Here is a 23,894-nt window from a genome sequence, read left to right as displayed (position 1 = left end):
GTTCTCACTTAGAAAGAATCTTTCATTCAATTAATTTTATTTTATAGAATGCTCGTTCAGCTAACCTTTTCGACTAAGGTTAGAAGCATCGTTTCTCTGATAAAACTCATGAAAAATAACGAGATCTGGCCAATTTAGGCAACAGTCTCATGATGTACTACTGACATGCCATTTTTTTTATAGTAAGTGATCGTCTTGTTGGTTTCAACATTATTGTTATTATTATTATCATAATTTCAAAGGCTAGGGGGAGGGTCATTTAAGGAAGGAAATATTTTCCTTTACATTCGGGGTTCACGTTACAAAATATTACATCACTTGTCTTAACATTTCGGATATATGGAAGTATTCAGCAAGCGGTATCTGGCCACTATTCGCCTGGCCGTGTAGGTGCATGATGTGCAATGGTGACAGACTAAGTTTCTGTTAATTGGTTACGGGTTGCCCCTAGAGAGAGATCCTTTTCCTGCACACGGCTATACTAGTTTACTCTACGAAAAAAAAAAAATATTGTTGCAGGCGAGCTAAAACATTGCTTAGAGGGAATTAAAATTATTATCGATCTTTCATGTGTTTCTTCTTTAATAATTGTGGTAGATACTTCTTTATCTTATTTTATTTTATCTTTTTTGAGTAAGTCGACCTCCTAACTTTTTTTCTTTTGGTATTTAGAGAGTTTTATTTCAGTACTCAAAATCGTACCAGGCCTATACGTTTATCGTAATCAAAATAAAAAAAAAGTAAAATAAAAATAAAGTAAATAAATATTTGTTTGGCTAGGCCTAATATCCTTGCCTGGCCTATGAAAGGTGGAAAATATCCTATAATATGAAGTATGCTTTTGTTTAATAGGCATTTGTGTGGTATCTAACTTTTTATAACCAATAACGTGCTCTTTTACAGCAGTTATGCAAATATATAATGGAGATTTCGGTGTTGAATGGCTAATTCTGAAACCGTATCGTTGAGAACCGAATTAGTCACTCTTTGAGAGAAAAATGTTTACATTATCCATAATGAGGTAAAAAAGAAAAACCAAAATGTATTTCCATCATATTCTTAATATCCCCAGCATATTACCAAGAAGGGCAAATTTTATATATATATATATATATATATATATATATATACTATATATATATGCAGTGGAATTGGGATGCCAATAATCTAAGTGAAACAAGATGCATAAAGAAAAAAGGAAAAAATAAAACGTTACAATGATTATTTTTTTTTCATTTTTTCCATATATTGTTCAAACTGAATTCAAATATTGATGGAAAGAACAACGCAGTTATATATACAAACATCATACAAAATATAACGATACCTTTATTTTCTTAAACTGAGAGAATATAATGTAAATTATTTCTCTCGTGCCCATATGTGCCGTAATGGGTGACAGATAATATCGATAGGAAGCAAGAGGTTGAAACGTAATATTAAAAAATTGATTTATTCGTTGAGTAGAAAAATATTAACTAATAAAAGTTCAATAAATGCTTTAGAATATGATTAAGGAACGTCATCATCTAAAGATAAGTTGGTATATTCTTTCGAAGAAAATTTAAGAAAAACAACAGTGAATTAACTTTATCGCATAATAATTAATAAGAATGCGGTTTCTAGCCGTGTTCATTTCTACTATAATTAAAACCTGTACGAATTTCTTTATTCTATTTTCGTGTCTTTCAGCTAGTTCTTGTGCTTTCCGGATTATCCTGTTTTCATTTATATTCTAATTTTAGTTGATAAATATCTACTTCGTTAGTTTTTCGTCTTCAATGAGTGAGTGAAATCTTTGGAGTCTCCTCCTCAAATTTTCATCCTTCCTCTGATCCCAAAATTTTAAAATTTCCTTCCAGGTTCTCCAGGATTCAACAAGAACTTTTCTGCTTTGGAATTATCTCTCTTATTGTTGGGTACCGTGAGGATTAAAAGGGCTTCAAATCCTACCGTTCCTTTTCTTCCATTTCGTTACAGAAGCACTACTTTCCTGCTTCTTCGGAGCCAGAAATGAGACTCTTCCTCCTCCAAGTCTGAGAAGACTCCAGAGTCTCCAAAGAGGAGTTCGTCTTTTTCAGAAACTAACCATAAGATGATTGAAAGTTGGAGACAGAGAGAGAGAGGGTAACAGAGATGGAATGATTGCGTATGATGTCTGACTTTGAGCGCGCTCAGTTGTGTGTATGTTTTGAATGTGAATGCATGTATGGTGGGAGAATGTGTATGGATGAGGGAAGGAAGATGGAATAAATGTTTGGAAAGCTTGAAATCTTCTTCATTACTTCCTAAACTCACTCTCTCTTTGCTCACAACCATTTTAATCTAATATTTTTCTCTTTTTTTCTCTTTCTTTACAGATGCAGTTAACCGACCAAAGAAAATATAAAACTGGATTTGTCTCCTCTGGCGTAAAAGAACCTTCTTCACACCAAATGCAGACTATCCCAGCAGGAAAAGAAGACTATGCACACATATTTGAAACTGAAGACTGGCGAGAGGTCAGTCGTTGGGGGGTTGCTGGCTAATCTCTGGCCTCAAAGAAACTTCTTCACACCAAATGCAGACTATTCCAGGAGGAAAAGAAGACTATACACTCATATTTGAAACTGAAGGCTGGCGAGAGGTCAGTAGATGAAGGGCTGCTGGCTAATCTCTGCCCTTAGAGAACCTTCTTCACACCAAATGCAGACTATTCCAGCAGGAAAAGAAGACTATGCACTCATATTTGAAACTGAAGGCTGGCGAGAGTTCAGTAGTTGGGGGGCTGCTGGCTAATCTCTGGCCTTAAAGAACCTTCTTCACACCAAATGCAGACTATTCCAGCAGGAAAAGAAGACTAGGCCCACATATTTAAAAACGAAGGCTGGCGAGCGGTCAGAAGTTTGGGGGCAACTGGCTAATCTCTGGCCTTGAAGAACCTTCTTCACACCAAATGAAGACAAGACCAGCAGGAAAAGAAGAAGACTAGGCCCACATATTTGAAACTGAAAGCTGGCGATAGGTCAGTAATTGGGGGGTTACTGGCTAATCTCTGGCCTTAAAGAAGCTTCTTCACACCAAATGCAGAATAATCCAGAAGGAAAAGAAGACGAGGCCCACATATTTGAAACTGAAGGCTGGCGAGAGGTCAGTAGTTGGGGGGCTACTGGCTAATCTCTGGCCTTAAAGAATCTTCTTCACACCAAATGCAGACTATTCCAGCAGGAAAAGAAGACTATGCACTCATATTTGAAACTGAAGGCTGGCGAGAGGTCAGTAGTTGGGGGGCTACTGGCTAATCTCTGGCCTTAAAGAACATTCTTCACACCAAATGCAGAATAATCCAGCAAGAAAATAAGACAAGGTCCACATATTTGAAACTGAAGGCTGACGAGAGGTCAGTAGTTGGGGGGCTACTGGCTAATCTCTGGCCTTAAAGAATCTTCTTCACACCAAATGCAGACTATTCCAGCAGGAAAAGAAGACTATGCACTCATATTTGAAACTGAAGGCTGGCGAGAGGTCAGTAGTTGGGGGCTACTGGCTAATCTCTGGCCTTAAAGAACATTCTTCACACCAAATGCAGAATAATCCAGCAGGAAAATAAGACAAGGTCCACATATTTGAAACTGAAGGCTGGCGAGAGGTCAGTGGTTGGGGGGCTGCTGGCTATTCTCTGGCCTTAAAGAACCTTCTTCACACCAAATGCAGACTATTAGAGCAGGAAAATAAGACTAGGCACATATTTGAAATTGAAGGTTGGCGAGAGGTCAGTAGTTGGGGGCTACTGGCTAATTCCTGCCATTAAAGAACTTTCTTCACAGACTAGCCCAGCAGGAAAAGACGACAAGGCCCACATATTTGAAACTGATGGCTGCCGAGAGGTCAGTAGTTGAGGGGCTACTGGCTAATCTCTGGTCTTAAAGAACCTTCTTCAAACCAAATACAGAAAAGCCTAGCAGGAAAAGAAGACTAGGGCCACATATTTGAAATAATCAAGTAGGAAAAGAAGACGAAGCCCACATATTTGAAACTGAATGCTGTCAAGAGGTCAGTAGTTGAGGGGCTACTGGCTAATCTCTGGTCTTAAAGAACCTTCTTCAAACCAAATACAGAAAAGCCTAGCAGGAAAAGAAGACTAGGGCCACATATTTGAAACTTAAGGCTGGCGAGAGGTCAGTATTTGGAGGGCTACTGCCTAATCTTTGGCCTTGAAGAACCTTCTTCACACCAAATGCAGAATATTCCAGCAGGAAAAGAAGACTAGGCCCACATATTTGAAACTGAAGACTGGCGCGAGGTCAGTAGTTGGAGGGGTACTGGCTAATCTCTGGCCTTAAAGAACCTTTTTCACTTCAAATGCAGAATAATCAAGCAGGAAAAGAAGACGAGGCCACATATATGAAACTGAAGGCTGGCGAGAGGTCAGTCGTTGGGGGGCTACTGGCTAATCTCTGGCCTTAAAGAACCTACTTCACACCAAATGCAGAATAATCCAACAGGAAAAGAAGATTTGGTCCACATATTTGAAACTGAAGGCTGGCGAAAGGTCAGTAGTTGGGGGGCTACTGGCTAATCTCTGGCCTTAAAGAACCTACTTCACACCAAATACAGAAAAGCCCAAAAGGAAAAGAAGACAAGGCCCAAATATTTGAAACTGAAGGCTGGCGAGAAGTCAGTTGTTGGTGGGCTACTGGCTAATTCCTGACCTTAAATAACTTTCTTCACACCAAATACAGACATGCCCAGCAAGAATAGAAGATTAGGCCCACATATTTGAAGCTGAATGCTGGCGAGAGGTCAGTAGTTGGGGGGATACTGACTAATCTCTGGCATTAAAGAATCTTCTTCACACCAAATGCAGACAAGCACAGCAGGGAAAGAAGACGAGGCCCACATATTTGAAACTGGAGGCTAGTGAGAGGTCAGTAATTGAAAAAGGAAGGTTGGCAAGAAGTCATTAGTTGGGAGGCTACTGGCTAATCTATGGCCTTAAAGAACCTTTTTCACACCAAATGCAGACTAGCCCAGCAGGAAAACAAGACTAGGCCCAAATACATGAAACTGAAGACTGGCGAGAGGTCAGTACTTATGGGGCTACTGGCTAATCTCTGGCCTTAAAGAACCTTCTTCACACCAAATCAGAATAATCCAGTAGGAAAAGAAGACTAGGCCCACATATTTGAAACTGAAGGCTAGTGAGAGGTCAGTAGTTGGGGGGCTCCTGGCTAATCCCTAGCCTTAAAGAACCTTCTTCACACCAAATCAGAGTAATCCAGTAGGAAAAGAAGACTAGGCCCAAATATTTGAAACAGAAGGCTGGGGAGAGGTCAGTAGTTGGGGGGCTACTGGCTAATCTCTGGCCTTAAAGAACCTTTTTAACACCAAATGCAGACTATTCCAGCAGGAAAATGACTAGGCACATATTTCTAATTGAAGGTTGGCGAGAATTCATTAGTTGGGGGGATAATGGCTAATTCCTGCCCTTAAAGAACCTTCTTCATACAAGAAGCAGACAAGCCCAGCAGGAAAAGAAGAAAGGACCACATATTTGAAACTGAAGGCTGGCGAGAAGTCAGTAGTTGGGGGGTTACTGGCTAATCTCTGGCCTTAAAGAACCTTTTTAACACCAAATGCAGACTATTCCAGCAGGAAAATAAGACTAGGCCCACATATTTGAAACTAAAGTCTGGCGAGAAGTCAGTAGTTGGGAGGCTACTGGCTAATCTCGGGCCTTAAAGAACATTTTTAATACCAAATGCAGACTATTCCAGCAGGAAAATGACTAGGCACATATTTTTAATTGAAGGTTGGCGAGAGTTCAGTAGTTTGGGGGCTACTGGCTACTTCCTGCCGTTAAAGAACCTACTTCACATTAAATGCAGACAAGCCCAGCAGGAAAAGAAGACGAGGCCAATATACTTCAACCTGAAGGCTGGCGAGAGGTCAGTAGTTGGGGGCCTACTGGCTAATCTCAGGCCTTAAAAAACCTTCTTCACACCAAATGTAGACAAGCCCAGGAGAAAAAGAAGACTAGGCCGACATTTGAAACTGAAGACTGGCGAGAGGTCAATAGTTGGGGGGATAAAGGCTAATCTCTGGCCTTAAAGAACCTTTTTCACACCAAATGCAGAGTAATCAAGAAGGAAAAGAAGACGAGGCCCACATATTTGAAACTGAAGGCTGGCGAGAGGTCAGTGGTTAGGGGACTACTGGCTAATTATCTGGTCTTAAAGAACATTTTTCACACCAAATGAAGACAAGCCCAGCAGGAAAAGAAGACTAGGCCACATATTTGAGACTGAAAGCTGGCGAGAGGTCAGTAGTTGGGGGGCTACTGGCTAATCTCTGGCCTTAGAGAAACTTCTTCACACCAAATGCAGAATAATCCAGCAGGAAAAGAAGATGAGGCCCACATATATGAAAATGAAGGCTGGTGAGAGGTCAGTAGTTGGGGGGCCTACTGGCTAATCTCTGGTCTTAAAGAACCTTCTTCACACCAAATGCAGACTAGCTCAGCAGGAAAAGAAGACTACACCCACATATATGAAACAGAAGACTGGCAAGAGTTCAGTAGTTATGAGGCGACTGGCTAATATCTGGCCTTAAAGAACCTTTTTCACACCAAATCAGAATAATCCAGTAGGAAAAGAAGAGGAGGCCCACATATTTGAAACTGAAGGTTGGCGAGAGGTCAGTAGTTTGGGGGTTACTGGCTAATCTCTGGCCTTAAAGAACCTTCTTCACACCAAATGCACAGAAGCCCAGAAGGAAAAGAAGACGAGACCCACATATTTGAAACTGAAGGCTGGCGAAAGGTCAGTAGTTAGGGGGTTACTCTCTAATCTCTGGCCTTAAAGAGCCTTCTTCACACCAAATGCAGACTATTCCAGCAGGAAAAGAAGACGAGGCCCACATATTTGAAACTGAAGACTAGCGAGAGGTCAGTAGTTGGGGGGCTACTGACTAATCTCTGGCATTAAAGAACGTTCTTCATACCAAATGCACAGAAGCCCAGAAGGAAAAGAAGACGAGACCCACATATTTGAAACTGAAGGCTGGCGAAAGGTCAGTAGTTAGGGGGCTAGTGGCTAATCTCTGGCATTAAAGAACCTTCTTTACACAAAATGCAGAATAATTCAGCAGGAAAAGAAAATGAGGCTGGGGAGAGGTCAGTAGTTGGGGGCTACTGGCTAATCTCTGGCCTTAAAGAACCTTTTTCACACCAAATGCAGACTAGCCCAGCAGGAAAAGAAGACTAGGCCCACATATTTGAAACTGAAGGCTTGCGAGAGGTCAGGTAGTTTGGGAGGCTACTGGCTAATCTATGGCCTTAAGAACCCCCCCCTTTTTTCACACCAAATGCAGACTAGCCCAGCAGGAAAAGAAGACTAGGCCCACATATTTGAAACTGAAGGCTTGTGAGAGGTCAGTAGTTGGGAGGCTACTGGCTAATCTATGGCCTTAAAGAACCTTTTTCACACCAAATGCAGACTAGCCCACCAGGAAAAGAAGACTAGGCCCACATACATGAAACTGAAGACTGGTGAGAGGTCAGTAGTTATGGGGCTACAGGCTAATCTCTGGCCTTAAAGTACATTCTTCACACCAAATGATGACAAGCCCAGCAGGAAAAGAAGACTATGCCCACATATTTGAACTGAAGACTGGCGAGAGGTCAGTAGTTGGGGAGTTACTGGCTAATCTCTGACCTTGAAGAACCTTCTTCACAAACAAAATTGCCGAATAATTCCAGTGGGAAGAAGACCGAGGCCCACAATTATTTGGAAACTTGAAACGGGGAGAGGTCAAGTAGTTGGGGGGCTACTGCCTAATCTCTGGCCTTTAAAAAACCCTTCCAACCAATATCCAGAATAATCCAGCAGGAAAAGAAGACGAGGCCCACATATTTGAAACTGAAAGCTGGCGAAAGGTCAGTAGTTGGGGGGCTACTGGCTAATCTCTGGCCTTAAAGAACCTCCTTCACACCAAATGCAGAATATTCTAGCAGGAAAAGAAAACAAGGCCCACATATTTGAAACTGAAGGCTGGTAAAAGGTCAGTAGTTGGGGGGCTACTGGCTAATCTCTGGCCTTAACGAACCTTCTTCACACCTAATGAAGAGAAGCCCAGCAGGAAAAGAAGACAAGGCACACATAATTGAACCTGAAGGCTGGTGAGAGTCACTAGTTGGGGGGCTAGTAGCTAATCTCTGGCCTTAAAGAACCTTTTTTACATCAAATGCAGAATAATCAAGTAGGGTAAGAAGACGAAGCCCACATATTTGAAACTGAAGGCTGGCGAGAGGTCAGCAGTTGGGGGGATACTGGCTAATCTCTGGCCTTAAAGAACCTTCTTCACATCAAATGCAGAATAATCAAGCAGGAAAAGAAGACGAGGCCCACATATTTGAAACTGAAGGCTGGCGAGAGGTTAGTAGTTGGGGGGCTACTGGCTAATCTCTGGCCTTAAAGAACTTTCTTTACATCAAATGCAAAATAATCAAGCAGGAAAAGAAGACGAGGCCCACATATTTGAAACTGAAGGCTGGCGAGAGGTCCGTAGTTGGGGGGCCACTGGCTAATCTCTGGCCTTAAAGAACCTTCTTCACACCAAATGCAGAATAATCAAGCAGTAAAAGAAAACAAGGCCCACATATTTGAAACTAAAGGCTAGCGAGAGGTCAGTAGTTGGGGGGCTACTGGCTAATCTCTGGCCTTAAAGAACCTTCTTCACATCAAATGAAGACAAGCCCAGCAGGGAAAGAAGACAAGCCCCACATATTTGAAACTGAAGGCAGGCAAGAGGTCAGTAGTTGGGGGGCTACTGACTAATCTCTGGCCTTGAAGAACCTTCTTTACATCAGATGAAGAATAATCATATCGGAAAAGAAAATGAAGCCCACATATTTGAAACTGAAGGCTGGCGAGAGGTCAGTAGTTGGGGGGCTACTGGCTAATATCTGGCCTTAAAGAACCTTGATCCTACCAAATAAGGATAATCCAGCAGGAAAATAAAATGAGGCCAACATATTTGAAACTAAGGGCTGGCAAAAGGTCAGTAGTTGTGGGGCTACTGGCTAATCTCTGGCCTTAAAGAACCTTCTTCACACCAAATGCAGAATAATCAAGCAGGAAAAGAAGACGAGGCCCACATATTTGAAACTGAAGGCTGGAGAGAGGTCAGCAGTTGGGGGGCTACTAGCTAATCTCTGGCCTTAAAGAACTTTCTTTACATCAAATGCAGAATAATCAAGCAGGAAAAGAAAACAAGGCCCACATATTTGAAACTGAAGGCTATTGAGAGGTCAGTAGTTGGGGGGCTACTGGCTAATCTCTGGCCTTGAAGAACCTTCTTCATATCAAATGCTGATTGATCAAGCAGGAAAAGAAGACGAGGCCCACATATTTGAAACTGAAGGTTGACGAGAGGTCAGTAGTTGGGGAATACTGGCAAATCTCTTCCCTTAAAGAACCTTCTTCACATCAAATGAAGACAAGCCCAGCAGGAAAAGAAGACGGGGCCCACATATTTGAAACTGAAGGCTGGCGAAAGGTCAGTAGTTGGGGGGCTACTGGCTAATCTCTGGCCTTAAAGAACCTTCTTCACACCATATGCAGAATAATCCAGCAGGAAAAGAAGACTAGGCCCACATACATGAAACTGAAGACTGGCGAGAGGTCAGTAGTTGGGGGGCTACTGGCTAATCTCTGGTCTTAAAGAACCTTCTTCACACCAAATGAAGACAAGCCCAGCAGGAAAAGAAGACGAGACCCACATATTTGAAACTGAAGGCTGGCGAGAGGTCAGTAGTTGGGGGGCTACTGGCTAATCTCTGGCCTTAAAGAACCTTTTTCACACCAAATCCAGAAAAGCCCATCAGGAAAAGAAGACTAGGCCCACATATTTGAAACTGAAGGCTGGCGAGAGGTCAGTAGTTGGGGGGCTACTGGCTAATATCTGGTCTTAAAGAACATTCTTCCCACCAAAAGAAGACAAGCCCAGTAGGAAAAGAAGACTAGGCCCCATATTTGAAACTGAAGGCTAACGAGAGGTCAGTAGTTGAAGGGCTGCTGGCTAATCTCTGCCCTTAGAGAACCTTCTTCACACCAAATGCAGACTATTCCAGCAGGAAAAGAAGACTATGTACTCATATTTGAAACTGAAGGCTGGCGAGAGGTCAGTAGTTGGGGGGCTACTAGCTAATCTCTGACCTTAAAGAACCTTCTTCACACCAAATGCAGACTATTTCAGCAGGAAAAGAAGACTATGCACACTTTTGAAACTGAAGGCTGGCGAGAGGTCAGTAGTTGGGGGGCTACTGGCTAATCTCTGGCCTTAAAGAATCTTCTTCACACCAAATGCAGACTATTTCAGCAGGAAAAGAAGACTATGCACACTTTTGAAACTGAAGGCTGGCAAGAGGTCAGTAGTTGGGGGGCTACTAGTTAATCTCTGGCCTTAAAGAACCTTTTTTCACACCAAATGCAGAATAATCAAGCAGGAAAAGAAGACTAGGCCCCATATTTGAAACTGAAGGCTGGCGAGAGGTCAGTAGTTGGGGAGGTACTGGCTAATCTCTGGCCTTAAAGAACCTCCTTTACACCAAATGCAGAAAAGCCCATCAGGAAAGAAGACTAGGCCCACATATTTGAAATTGAAGGCTGGCAAAAGGTTGGTAGTTGAGGGGCTACTGGCTAATCTCTGGACTTAAAGAACCTTCTTCACACCAAATGCAGACAAGCCCAGCAGGAAAAGAAGACTAGGCCCACATATTTGAAACTGAAGGCTGGCGAACGGCCAGTAGTTGGGGGACTGCTGGTTAACCTCTGGCCTTAAAGGACCTTCTCTACATTGAAAAAAGACTAGGTCAATATCTTTAAAACTAAAGGCTAGAGAACGGCCGGCAGTTGAGGGACTGCTGGCTACCTCTGGCCTTAAAGGACCTTTTCACACTGAAAAAGACTAGGCCATCATCTTTAAAACTGAAGGCTAGCAAATGGCCAGTAGTTGCGGGACTGCTGGCTAACCTCTAGCCTTGCAAGACCTCCTTTACACTGAAAACAGACTAGGCAAAAATCTTTAAAACTGAAGGCTGGCGAACGGTCAGTAGCTGGGGGACTGCTGGCTAATCTCTGGCCTTGAAGGACCTTGTGCAATATCTTGAGAAGCTGAAGGCTGGTAAACGGCCAGTAGTTCGGGGACTGCTGGTTAACCTCTGGCCTTAAAGAACCTTGTGTGCACTGAAATGGAGACTAGGCATTCTAGAGAAGCTGAAGGCTGGTGAATGGCCTCACCTTTCCCCGTGTAGCCCAAGGAAGTAGAGGGAATTGGAGAGGAAGATCAGATGCTCTCACATCTCCTAGCAGCACTGCTGCTGGGGGAGTCAGCATCGCCCTTGCACCAATGGTGACAAGGGCATGGTTCAAGGAGAGCGCAATCGCCTAAACGAAATGCTTTCCACATAAACAATGCAACGGTACTCGCCATGCTGTAGCAGCACTGGTGGGAATAGCGCCTCTGCCAGCAGCAGCACTGCTAGCCAAGAAGTGGCTCCCTCCCTGGCGAGACCGTGTGCTGTGAGACCTCTTCGAGGTAAAAAACCTAGTGTGCAGAGGGCTATCAGGGGACCTCCTCTTAACTTCTCCATATCCCTTGCTCCAAAGAACAGCGACATTGATCCTGGCTCCTGAAGAAGAACCAAGCTTGGTCCTCACAGGTGGGTCTGAGCATTGGCTCGTTCCCTACTCTCGCCCTGTGCCACTGCCATGGTGAGAAAATAACTCCCCTTCCTTGACTGTGGATGTACATCCTCCCTAGATGGTCCTACATTTGGAGATTCTCGTGAACGAGATTCCAACACGGAGCCAGTGAGAGAGCCAACTGTTTCCTCCCCAAAGGAAGGAGGCAGACCCTAAAAGTCTCGAAACAGGACTTCAGAGGCAGAGAAGCTACCTTCCCCTTCAAATGCCTTGAAGCTTCCGAAGGGAGAGGCGAGGTCGTCAACAAAGTTGAAGATGACAGCACTCCTTAGATTCTTTATCTTGTTCACTTTCCTCTTTAACAGCTTCCACAGTAGAGTTGTCAGGGGTCACCCATGGGGCGGTAGACGACTCATCTGGTCCAGGGGCTGGTACATGGGCAGGTCCAGGGATGGGAGCAGGAGCAGGTGTAGGTACAGAGGCAGGAACAATCTGGAACATCTGGAGGCCTCAGGACAGGTAGCGGTGCCACATCAACCAGGAGGGGAGGCACTGCAGGGACAGGAACTAGCAGTGATAGGCTGTAGAAGTGGTGTGTTCCATTACATTTCTTGGGTGCTGAGACCAGACCAGGTGCACTGCAGGCACCTTTATTGAGGTGAAACAGGAAGCCTGGATTGATAGCCATCCCATAAAAATTCACACTAGTTCTGTCTGACACCTCACCTGCAAAAGTAAAAAGTTCAGACATTAATATAGGGGGTTCCCCCTCGTGCGTAGGTATACTTCGGAGTGAGAGGAGGACCCTAAAGGAGCGATCCCCAGGTTTGGGACCACAGCCCTCCATCTTCCCTCTCCAACTCGTCAGAAGGGGAAGAAGAAGATGAAGCTTCTCCCAGAGAGGCGACAGCGAGTATGGGATGATTGCCAGGAGAGCAGTAAATACAAAGGAAGAGGAGGTTAATACCTCGATGTGGTGGGAGGTCTTACCCTCATCACAGGTCTTCCAATGTATTCTTAACTTCCCCCAATGTGTCATAGACCAAATGGAGCACTCCGCCAACAAATAAATGATACACTCACAACCCCCACATGATGGGTGAAGGGCGTGAAGATCAATCTATCGAGGTGCAGATTTTGCCGTACCCTGGGGCAGAGTACAAGGCTGTTGCAATTCATGGGTTTGCATGATTCAGTATATCATAAACACAATATCACAACAATGATCATAACTTACAAAGAAGTTGCAAATCATGGGTTTGCATGATTAAGTATATCAAAACAACAATCATAACTAATAAGAAATAACAGCGAAAAATCCCACCGGGATTGAAAGAAAACAGCAGTAAACTGTCATGCAGAGAGAGGTGGATAACACTATCCGCAATGATGGCCAAAAGCAAATTGGAATGTTTATATCTGCTCAGAGGGACTACCAACGACCGGACCGGTAGTTAACCCTTTAACGCCGATTGGACGTATTAAACGTCGATATAAATTGTCTGTTGGGTGCCGATTGGACGTATGGTACGTCGATATAAAAAAAGTTTTTTTTTAAATTCGCGGAAAAATGCTTATAGGCCTACTAGGCAAAAACTTTTGAATCACGCGCCTTAGGGGATGCTGGGAGCTCACGGATCAAGGCGTTTTTTTTTTACAATCGTTACGCAGGCACGCAAGCGCGAATTTCTTTCTCGTACTAAAAAGCTTCAGTGACATCTCAGAAATTATGTCGACAGTTTGACATAATTTTTGCACCATTTTATATTAGCCATTACATGGAGTATTATATGTGAAAATGTGCGCAATTCCATGTAGAATACAACAAGAAACAATTCATGGTTGTAGCTTTTATCAGTTTTGAAATATTTTCATATAAATAACGATGTGCCAAAATTTCAACCTTTGGTCAACTTTGACTCTACCGAAATGGTCGAAAAACGCATTTGTAAGCTAAATCGCTTATACTTTAGTAATATTAAATCATTTACCTTCACTTTGCAACAAATTGGAAGTCTCTAGCACAATATTTCGATTTATGGCGAATTTATGAAAAAAACTTCTTCCTTACGTCGTCCGCGCGGTAACTCTTCCGAAAAAATCATAAATTTTTTCGTCCGATTGTCATAAAGTTTGCACCATTTTAAATAAGCCGTTACATAAAGTTTTATATATGGAATAAAAAAAAAGGAGCCAAAAATGAACTCTTAATCTTGAAAACTAAGCTAGCCGTGATTTTTTTGAAAAAAACATTTTTTCCGCTTCGGCACTCACTTGCGAACGCTGCCGGCATACTGGAGACATTTTTAAAATACCACTTCGGCGTTTAAGGGTTAACTACCTAACTGCCTTGTTGAAGAATTCAGCAGCCATGTCCAGGCTACGCCTTAACTACTAAGTCCTATAGTAAAGGACCGAGGGTTTGTATATCGCACAGGAACAATCCTCTTTTGATGTCATTTGTTGATTATGAGGAGTCATTTGACTACGTACACCCAAACCCCAATTCTATGGAAGGTCTTGAGCACATTATGGTTTTTGTACGTACACAGTAAATATAATTGAGAGCATCCACAATCAACACGCAAAGCTTGTGATGACGCAGTCACATCAGGTGAATTTTCTGCAAACACTGCGATGTTACATGGAAAAGTTGGAAATGGAAGTGGAGGGTTTTACCAAATATTAGTACTTGAAAACAACTGATAGAGGAAATAAGGACTGAATTTATACTAAAAGCAATTCCATGGGAAAATTAAAACCAATCAATTATTTTATTACTTTATATTTAACCTATCCAACTTACATAAGTACATATATAGAAAATTTTTTACAAAAAAATATAAAACAAATGATGCATACCTATACAGAGTAACAGCTAAAGTAGAGGTAAACAATAAAATTATATATAAAATCAACATTACAGCATTAATATTGCACACAGTAAGACATCACTAACAATTATACACATACTGCAAATTGGAGAGATTACAAATGGTACTAAAAATGAGATTACAAATGCTTATAAAAACCTATCATTGTTTTTTTGTCTGTATGCTGTATTAAAAAAAAATGACAAATTTTTAATAAATTTGTATTTTTCATAGCTAAAAAGCCGAGGTCTTGAAAAGAAGATAATCTTCTAGCTCCAGCTGGTAACTGGTTAACACAATAAAAATTGTAAAGCAAGGAATCTGTGGCCTCTGGCAACTCATGCATATATGAGATGGAAGCTAGTCACTGACCAGGCTTGGGACCTTGTGATGCATGTCTTTCCGCCAACCCAAGATATGAAAGGGGTGGCTAGAGGTGGGCAGTAAACATTAAGACCTCAGGTTTCTTAGCTATGAACAATGCAAATTTATTAAAAATTTGTCATTTGTTCATACGCAGAAACAAACCTTCGGTCTTAACAATAGGATACTTATATTAGGAGGAAGGTACAAGTACCCTGAACCGGCTGGGGTTTCAGGAACCCACCTGACCACACTTCCTAGAAGATTAGGTTCTAAAGAAGGGGGTCAAAACTCGTGAGAGAATAGATAAGTAAGTATCTGAAAACTAAGCCTGCTGGGTTTAAACACAATGAGACATGACCAGATTCATTGCATTTGTGGGAGGTAAAGAGAGCTGTCTGTCCAAGCAACAAACCATGTAGGCCACAGGGGTTAGACACCACTCCTCCCTCCCTTTGCTAGAAAGAGGAATATGTGCTAATGAGAAGCAGATTTGTATACTGTATAGGAACAAACCAAATAACTGCAACCAGTATGATTGGCACTCACCTGTATCAGACCAGTTGCAGCATATGACATATTTATTCTTCAACCTGCCCGTAGGAAGAAGGAAAAAAGAGAAAGGAAGAGACCAGCCAACTCACTCATTCCCTCTTCCACATAATCATCTTAGGTAAGATAAGAAGCAAAATAACACCTAGTTTGTGAATTGGAAGTTATACATAATTCTGTAACAAATGTTAAGTGGGATATCCCAACTCATTTTCTGCGGGCATTATATATTTGTTGGATGGGTTACGATTAACCTTTATGTTAACCTGGTAAAACTATTTGCAATACAATATTCAGAATACTCTTCCACACAATCATCTTAGGTAAGATACAAACTGTCCTGCCAGGGGCACTGGATGAGCTACATAACTTGTTGGGCAGCCACCACCAGATCCAAGGAAAAAGTGTCCAAGGACCTGTGGGCAATTTCCTCCAGGTAAAAGGCAGTGAACGTGGTTTGCCAACGCCAGGAACCAGCATTCAAAACCCTATGAACAAACAAGTTCTTCTTCAATGCCACAGAGGAACCCACTCCACCAATGTTGTGTGCTCTAGCCTGCAGACTCAATGACAGAACTGGCAGGTGAGAAATATGTCTGATTAATCACCTCATGCAGCCAGAATGAAATTGTGTTCTCGGTCACTTCCCTTCTGGACCGGCCCATACTAACAAAAGACAATAAGACACCTAATCCTTAGGCGACGAGTCCTCTTTAGATAGTAGCGCAGAGCCCTGGTGGGACAAAGCAATAACTCCTGCGGATCGCTGTCCACAAACTCACTCGGTGAGGGAATAGAAAATGAGGCAAATCTGCCATCATGCACCGAGGGATTCTAAATCTTAGCCACAAATTCTGGGCCAAATTTTAAGGCCACAGACCTCAAACCCGTGTGTTTAACATTATAACTCAGGCCATGAAGCTGTCCAACTCTTTGAGGAAGCCAAGGCCAACAGGAAAACTGTCTTCTGAGTCAGATTTCTGTCTGACGATCAACATAGTGGCTAGAATGGAGTTCGAGTGAGACTACTGGCCCGCAGTTTTGTGAGAAAAGCCTCTTACTTGCTGGAGATACTTAATAGTCTCTAGCTGTGAAGAGATAGTGACTGGTAAAGGAGATTGCACCATGGGGGAATTCTCTTGGAACCTCTGACAGAAGGTCTGGGAACCGCTCTGCCTGAGGCCACAGACACACCATCAAGGTCATCCTGAGATTCCAGGAGCTCATTACTCTGTTCAGGACCTAACAGATCAGGCAGAACGGAGGGAAGGCGTACACCTTGAGACCGTCCCAAGGATGTTGTAGTGTGTCTGCCAGAGCATGAGGATCCAGGACCACCAAGAAGTAGACCTCCAGCTTTCTGGTGAACAGAGTGGCAAAGAGGTCTAACATAGGTCTTCCCCAAAAGGTGAAACAACCTGACCACTCTGTACCTAGGACTTTACTCTGACGACTTAGCTTGTCACCTACTACATTCTTCCTGCTTGGAATGTATCTCCAAAAGTTAGAGTATGATACCCAAGGAAATAAATGAAATTTCCAACATACAATTCAGTCTAACCGAGTACGTAATATTTGTAGGAAATGAGTACTCAACAAGTGGTATCAGATTTTGCTGCAAGTTATCTAGTATTTCACTTCAAAAATGTTTAAAATGGCTGTAACAGTAATTCACAATGTTATAACATGAATCTATAAACTGGGCACTCAAATCTAGACTAGTTTGTGTGCAATGAAGTTAAGAAAATATCTAGGCATTAAGTACACTATTCTAATACAGTATACTACAATTTGCAAATAATGAAAGTATAGTAACCTGTCAAGAACTGTTGTGACATTTAGTGTTTTAAGGAATTTTACTGCTTGGTTATTTCACATTTATTAGGATTTTTTCCAGCTTTGTTGATATTTGTGGCCTGTGAATATCTGTTGTGAAGTGAAGAAGTTTTCCAAAGATTTGTGCAGCATCACAACATAGGATGCAAGTTGTGATGACAGGCATATATATAAATCAAAGTTAAAGATAGGCAGTGGTCAAAACTGATTTAAGGTACTTTAAATTTTGTTTTATGGCAGATTACTGTTAGGTCGTTTTTAAAAAGCCAAATAACACCTATTTTGTGAATTTGAAGTTATACATAATTCTGTAACAAATGTTAAGTGGGATATCCCAACTCATTTTCTGTGAGCATTATATATTTGTTGGATTTGATAGGTTACGATTAGCCTTTTATGTTAACCTGGTAAAACTATTTGCAGTACAATCTTTTGATTACTATGATACCCCATGGATTTCTGAGTATTACTCTGTAGTACTGTACTACCAAGTTTGTTTCTTATTTTCACTAAATGCAGTAGTAGTACGTATATACAATGACATGATCTGGTTGTATTTGGGGTTACTTATAAAAGTACTGATTAGAGGCAGTTGTTAAACCAGATGTCACTTGTTATATACGCTTTGTACTATATACAGTCATAAACACATTACATAGTTTTATATTACCATAATTTGATCCTACTATAATAATGAAAAAAATATTTCAAAATATCATATTTACTGAGGGTTGTCTGGACCTTTAAAGTCTAATAAAAAATAAATAGTTTTCATCTTTCCTTAAAAATGTGTGGTGTCCATAAATCAACACAAAAAAATAATTACTATAAATGATAAAAGAATATTACAATTTCAAGAAATATGAACGTAAGTAGGTAGTGGGTACGTACTCCAGCCTAAAGCTATGGTATATTTGTGTAAATTAAATTAAGAGGACATGCAGGTAGCCTGTTCTCTAGTCTAAACCTCAGTGGAAACTTGGTCTAAAACTACAGTTTGCATACATTGATGAAGCAGCAAAAATAATCAATTACAAAATATACAAGTACATACAACTTTCAATATAACAAATAGTATCATGAAAGAAAAAATGGGTTAAGACTCTCAGCTGCTCAGTATTTTAATGGTTGAAGGCTCCAAAATGATACAATAGCTAACATGGGTATTCCTAGTTACAATATCTGTTTATGAGTTAACAGCTTTTACACTCCAAAAGTTCACTGTAAAAAAACCTGAGATGAATTTGGACGGTACAGTATATAATTAAGATTGGATTATGTATTTGTATACTACATGACACTGACTCTCATATAACATTACAAAGCTAAAAATGCTAGCTTGAAAAGCATTTAGAATACATAACTGCACTAAGACCCTGTGACAAAAGGTCTTACAGAAGATAATACTCTGCATCGTAGAATAGACAAGAAAAGTATTCATTTATTTGGCACTCAGCTTCTAATATATAGTATGGGTGTACAGTGCAATATACTTATGTACTTATGAAAAGACACCACCCTACTTACAAACGAGCTACCTATGTTCCAGATGGCTGTTTGTGTGCTTAACTCCTTGTGGATGGGTAACACATATATTCTTACGTATAACTTTGTGATGGAGTCCGGGAAACATACATATATGTTCAAGATTTCGCACCATAGAATTTGAACTAATTTTGCCGGAAAGGTTCTCAGATCACTTCCATGGGCCATAAGTGAATCATGGCAACTTCTACCCCAACTCTAATAGCAAAATTTGTTCAAATTCTATGATGCAAAATCTTGAACATATATGTATGTTTCCCAGACTCCACCACAAAGCTATATGTAAAAATATATGTATGTTGCCCATCCACAAGGAGTTAAGCAGAGAGGGATCTGTTTGCCTTGAGATGTTTTTGGGGAATGTTGTCCAAAATTCCCATCCTATGACAAATATTTTATAATAAATATATATAGCCAGAATTTGTTACTGCCTTTAGTTCTCACTTGATATTGTGTGAACTGTACTTATAATTTTACAAAAAAAAATAAAAAAATTAAAAAATATCAGAAAAAAACTTATAACTTGGTAAAATTAGCACATTTTCACAACTGTCTTTTGAAGAAGAGGCCCTGCACCAGGTTGGAAATACATATTCACTTTCAACTTCCCTCTAGGAGGTACAGAAATTTTTGTTGAAATTTTATTCTTATAACATGTGCATATGCATATCTTCCTCTTTCCACTCATGAGGTTTTTTTAACTGGCCATTTTAAATTTTATCCCAGTCTAGTGGTGTGTTCAATATATATTTAGTCTGGACGGTGAAGGTTAATTGTTTGGAAGTTGGTTACTGTACTCTTCATGCATATTTAAGTATAGTATGATATAAAATCCTGGGAATTTTCACTGGTCTTTATCCTGCTGCTTTCATATCTATTTGCTTCCTGATCAATTGTCCCTCATCCCTTCTCAATATGTCCCCAAAGGGGTAGTGTTGTCATTGCACCTCACACGGTGCAACGAAGGCATTACTTAAGGTTCTTTACAGCGTCCCTTTTCATTGTATCTTTCTTCATATCTCTTTCTTCCATCTTACTGTCCACCCTCTTGTAACAATTGATTCATGGTGCAATTGCAAGGTTTCCCTCCTGTTACACCTTTCAAACCTTTTCACGGTCAATTTCCATTTCAATCAATATAAATCAATCAATCTCAACACATGTCTCAATCATCTCAATTTCTGTAAATCTCTGTAATCTTAGCCTATTTGCCATTCTTTGGACATCAGATTTTTACAAAATTACCTCATTTTCCCACAATTTTCTGACCATGATTCTTAATATTTTATTGCTACATCTTTTTTAAATTCTATTTTCCCTGTTAGTGACGATGTTACTACTGCATGCAAAAATACAACCTTTGCTCTCTCTCTATTGTCATTGTGATACAGCCTAATAAACTGAAAATGTGTGAGTGGCACTTCCAAGTGCAAGCTTTCATAATTTGAGAAAATGAAGAAAATGATTCCTATTAGAAGAACACAAGCTGCCAATACAATGATCCAACTCTTTGTCAACTGCAACTTTTCTCGTGTACTTGCTGAAGTACTTTAATAGATTAGGTTTGGCTGTGGAATTCAAGGACTTTTTTTTACCAATATGAACAACAATAAGAAAGCCACCTACAAAGTAAAGTTTCTTTTGATACCAATGTAAATGGGTTACTAGGATATCTCATAACATTTCTGGAACTTGTCTCAGGTCCCAGTTTCATGGAACAACATATGCTAGAGGATAATGCTGAGATCCATTTTGGAAAAGCACAAGGAAATGATTACTCTCTTGGCTGAAAACTTGCATGTTTTTGTGTGGCTGATGTCTCACACACTTCATGCTCGTTGCAGAGGTGGAAGCAATGCCACCAAGGAAGCCTTAGCTGACAAGATTTGAGGCTTGAGAGTTGTGACTGGGCCAGTGCTACGACAAGAAGAGGAAAAGTCTAAAGAGTCACCAACTGCAGTGCCAGACACATGAAGTTCATACATAACTGACTAAGCATATAGTAAGTATAAATCACTGAACAACAAATCTTTGTTGGCTCTTACATGAAAGGTACTGACAATGCACAATGCACATCCTTGTCACAAGATGACATAGAAAATCTGAGGGAGGAGACACCATCCTTGCCCACTAAAACAGCCGTGACAATTCTGCCAACACAAGTAAGATGAATAACAAATACAATGTCTCAATTAAAACATCACTCATTACTAAACAATCAGAAAGCTAAATTTTGATTGAACAGTTGTGACAGAAATATAAAAACAAAGGTAACCATTACTGTGAACTGGTGAAAAGACAAAACAGTATCAAGAGTAAACAAACCCAATAAGAACTAAGCAAGGGAAAAAAGCTACATAACACAGGTCTGGTTAATCTCATTAAAAAATAAAAATCAGCATGACATGCTAAAAGAAATAATGCCAACTGTGAAATTAGTGAAAACTTAAAAAGCATGTACTCACTGACTGCAAGGTAAGAGGCACTATAGCAGCAATGAGACTCACTAAATACAGAGCCCAACTCAGTAATATGAACACAAGAATAAATGAGTAGAAATATATGTCATATGACAATAACTACAAAAATCAATGTTAACCCTGGGAAGCATTACAGTCTAATGGACTTCAAAGCAATTCCACCGAGGATGGCCTATTGCCTTGAGGGACAGTGGAGTGTGATTTAGGTATGTGCAGCAGTACTTTGCTTTTTTCAAGACCTATTACACTGGTGTCATGGAATTTATTTTCCATGAGGAAGCTTTTGAAAAAAAACATGCTTTATTGTATAAACAGTGCTTTTAACTCCCATTTTCCATGAAAGGGTCGTCTGTCTTGTGACCTCTCTACTCGCATTCTCATTTGCTTCTGGTCTTCATGTCCTGTCTACATAATATTCTGGGCCTTTCTTATCGTCTTGTGCTGTTACTTCTCTATTCACTATATATTATTTGTTTTACTACTTCAGGCTCCTCCTTATCACAGGGCCAAACCAGCTCAACCTTTGAGATCAGTCATTTGCTAGCCTCTGGACATGACATCCCTCGGCATCCTCCTTATTTGTGATAAGGTCTTCCCGAAAAAATTCAATTACAAGTGACTTTATGAAACTTAGGCTGTCAAACCAAGCACTGGCAGACAAAATTCAGTTATGAATCTTAGCAAAAACATCTTATAAAATGGCAAATTTTCTAAGACAATTTGTATTTTTCATAGCTACAAACCTTCGTTCTTAACAATAGAATAATTTTCTAGTGCCTAGCTGGATCCAGTTAAAAATCAGTGAAGAAAAAAAAAGCAAGGAATCTTGTGAGATCTGGCAACGCATGCGTATATCGGGGGAAAAACCACATTACCCCATTCCGTCTTTTTCTTAACTGCCTAGGTGAGAGCGGTTGCCCTCTCTCGGCCCTTTGCCCGTTTTCGCTATTTTGATTGTTTGTGTGTGTGCTTGTTATGGCTTCCTCTGCTTCTTCTCAGCCTTGCCAACATATGTGCCCAGGAACTCAAGGTTTCCCCGTGTTTTAATTTCCTGGCTTCTTCAGCTACAGACCCACACCACATGCAGTAGGTGTGAGACACTGTAAATGATAGTCAAGAATCTCTGAAGCAACTCTTGAGGCTCCAGCTGCACTGCTTTCTATTTTTTACTCTTCTTTAATTTCCTTTTGTGTCACCTCGCTTAGTTGTCCAACTTCTTTAACATGCTTTATTTTCAGTTATCTCACTTTAACATACTTTACTTTCAGTTATCTCTGAAGAAAATATAGCATTTTACTAGTCCTTTGCAAGTCTTGAGATATGACTCATGGATCTCATTAAATTACAACTAATAAAAAGACAAATGAGCATATCTCTTCTGACAAGCATCTGTTATATATATAGCTCTTGGAAATAAATTCACTCCTGCACCTCTCCACCATATTTTTCCCTCGTTTCCTTTTCCGTTCCAAAGAACTCGGTATTCTTAAAACTGTTTTTCAATCCTTTCTTCCCTATGCCACACATCAATTTTTCAAGAATTTTTCAAATCTCTTCCCCTAAACTGCATATTGTACTATTAACAGGTCTCTGCATATGGCTCCTTGACAGAGCCTCCACTTCTGCACTTCTTTGTGACTTTTTAATTACTATGAATCTCTATTTACTTAATAATATAAACTTCCAGGACAATAACATATTAAATGGATGAAAAATTAATGGTAATACTATACAATGCATGACAAACAAAAGTTTTTTCCCATCTCTTTCACTCAATAAAATGGTAGTCAGAACAGCATAATCTAAGTTGCTGCAGTGCTACTAAATTAAAGACAAAAACTGATCAACACATATCAAATTTTGATTATCATAAGTAAGTAAAGTACTACTGTATTGAATACCTTAAAAACTTTCAGATATAATATTTCAAAAAGCATGACACAGTACTGTATTCATTCCATGTAGATTTTAAGGAAATCTTTCCTTTCTTTTTTAAATGCTTCTAGACTAATTTAGTTTTAATTGTACATATTTTTAGAAACTTCACATATCTAATTAATAAAATCCAATTAATACAAGAAGCAGTAAAATCTCTTTTACAAACATGAGTTAATGTTTAGGTGAACAATTTAAAAGCTCCACTAATATTATAAACTTAAAAACATACTGTTTTAAGGCTGAACATTTACAGAGAGCACATTCTAATTCTAATTCATCTCAGAAGGTAAAAAGGCATCAGCAATTTTTGGTGAATTTGGCTGAATATTGTTGGCTTTCATATATGCAATGACCTGGTCAGGAACTTCAGCAAGCACCTCTCTGGCTAGTTTTTCTTTGGCTGCATATGAGCTTCCTCCAGCCATCAAAAACTGCTGGAAAGGTACAAACTGAACGATGTCTCGAGCAGCATACCGATTGTTACTGCAAAGCCTAACCTTATCACCATCCAGTTCCTCCATGTTGGCAAAGTCATCCGACCCAACTCCAACAATGATTATAGACACGGGAAGAGTTGATGCATTTACTATTACCTAAAATTGGACAGTGATCATTAGTTCACA

At 40.4% G+C, this 23,894-nt stretch overlaps 1 protein-coding gene across 9 annotated transcripts in view; it reads right to left on the bottom strand.

The window, feature by feature from the left end:
* Positions 1-14,453: 14,453 nt before the first annotated feature.
* LOC135200446 (copine-8-like) overlaps positions 14,454-23,894 on the bottom strand; it is a 138,432-nt gene continuing 128,991 nt past the window's right edge. For all 9 annotated transcript variants that reach the window (XM_064229086.1, XM_064229085.1, XM_064229084.1 and 6 more), the window contains one exon: positions 14,454-23,864. In XM_064229086.1, coding sequence (XP_064085156.1) covers positions 23,541-23,864 — 324 coding nt within the window. In that variant the 3' untranslated portion in view covers positions 14,454-23,540. The remainder of the gene's footprint in view (positions 23,865-23,894) is intronic.

The sequence above is a fragment of the Macrobrachium nipponense genome, chromosome 26 (genome assembly GCF_015104395.2).
Source record: "Macrobrachium nipponense isolate FS-2020 chromosome 26, ASM1510439v2, whole genome shotgun sequence".
Lineage (NCBI taxonomy): Eukaryota > Metazoa > Arthropoda > Malacostraca > Decapoda > Palaemonidae > Macrobrachium > Macrobrachium nipponense.
The sequence above is the reverse complement of the archived record's forward strand: the minus strand, read 5'-3'. Positions and strand labels throughout refer to the sequence as shown.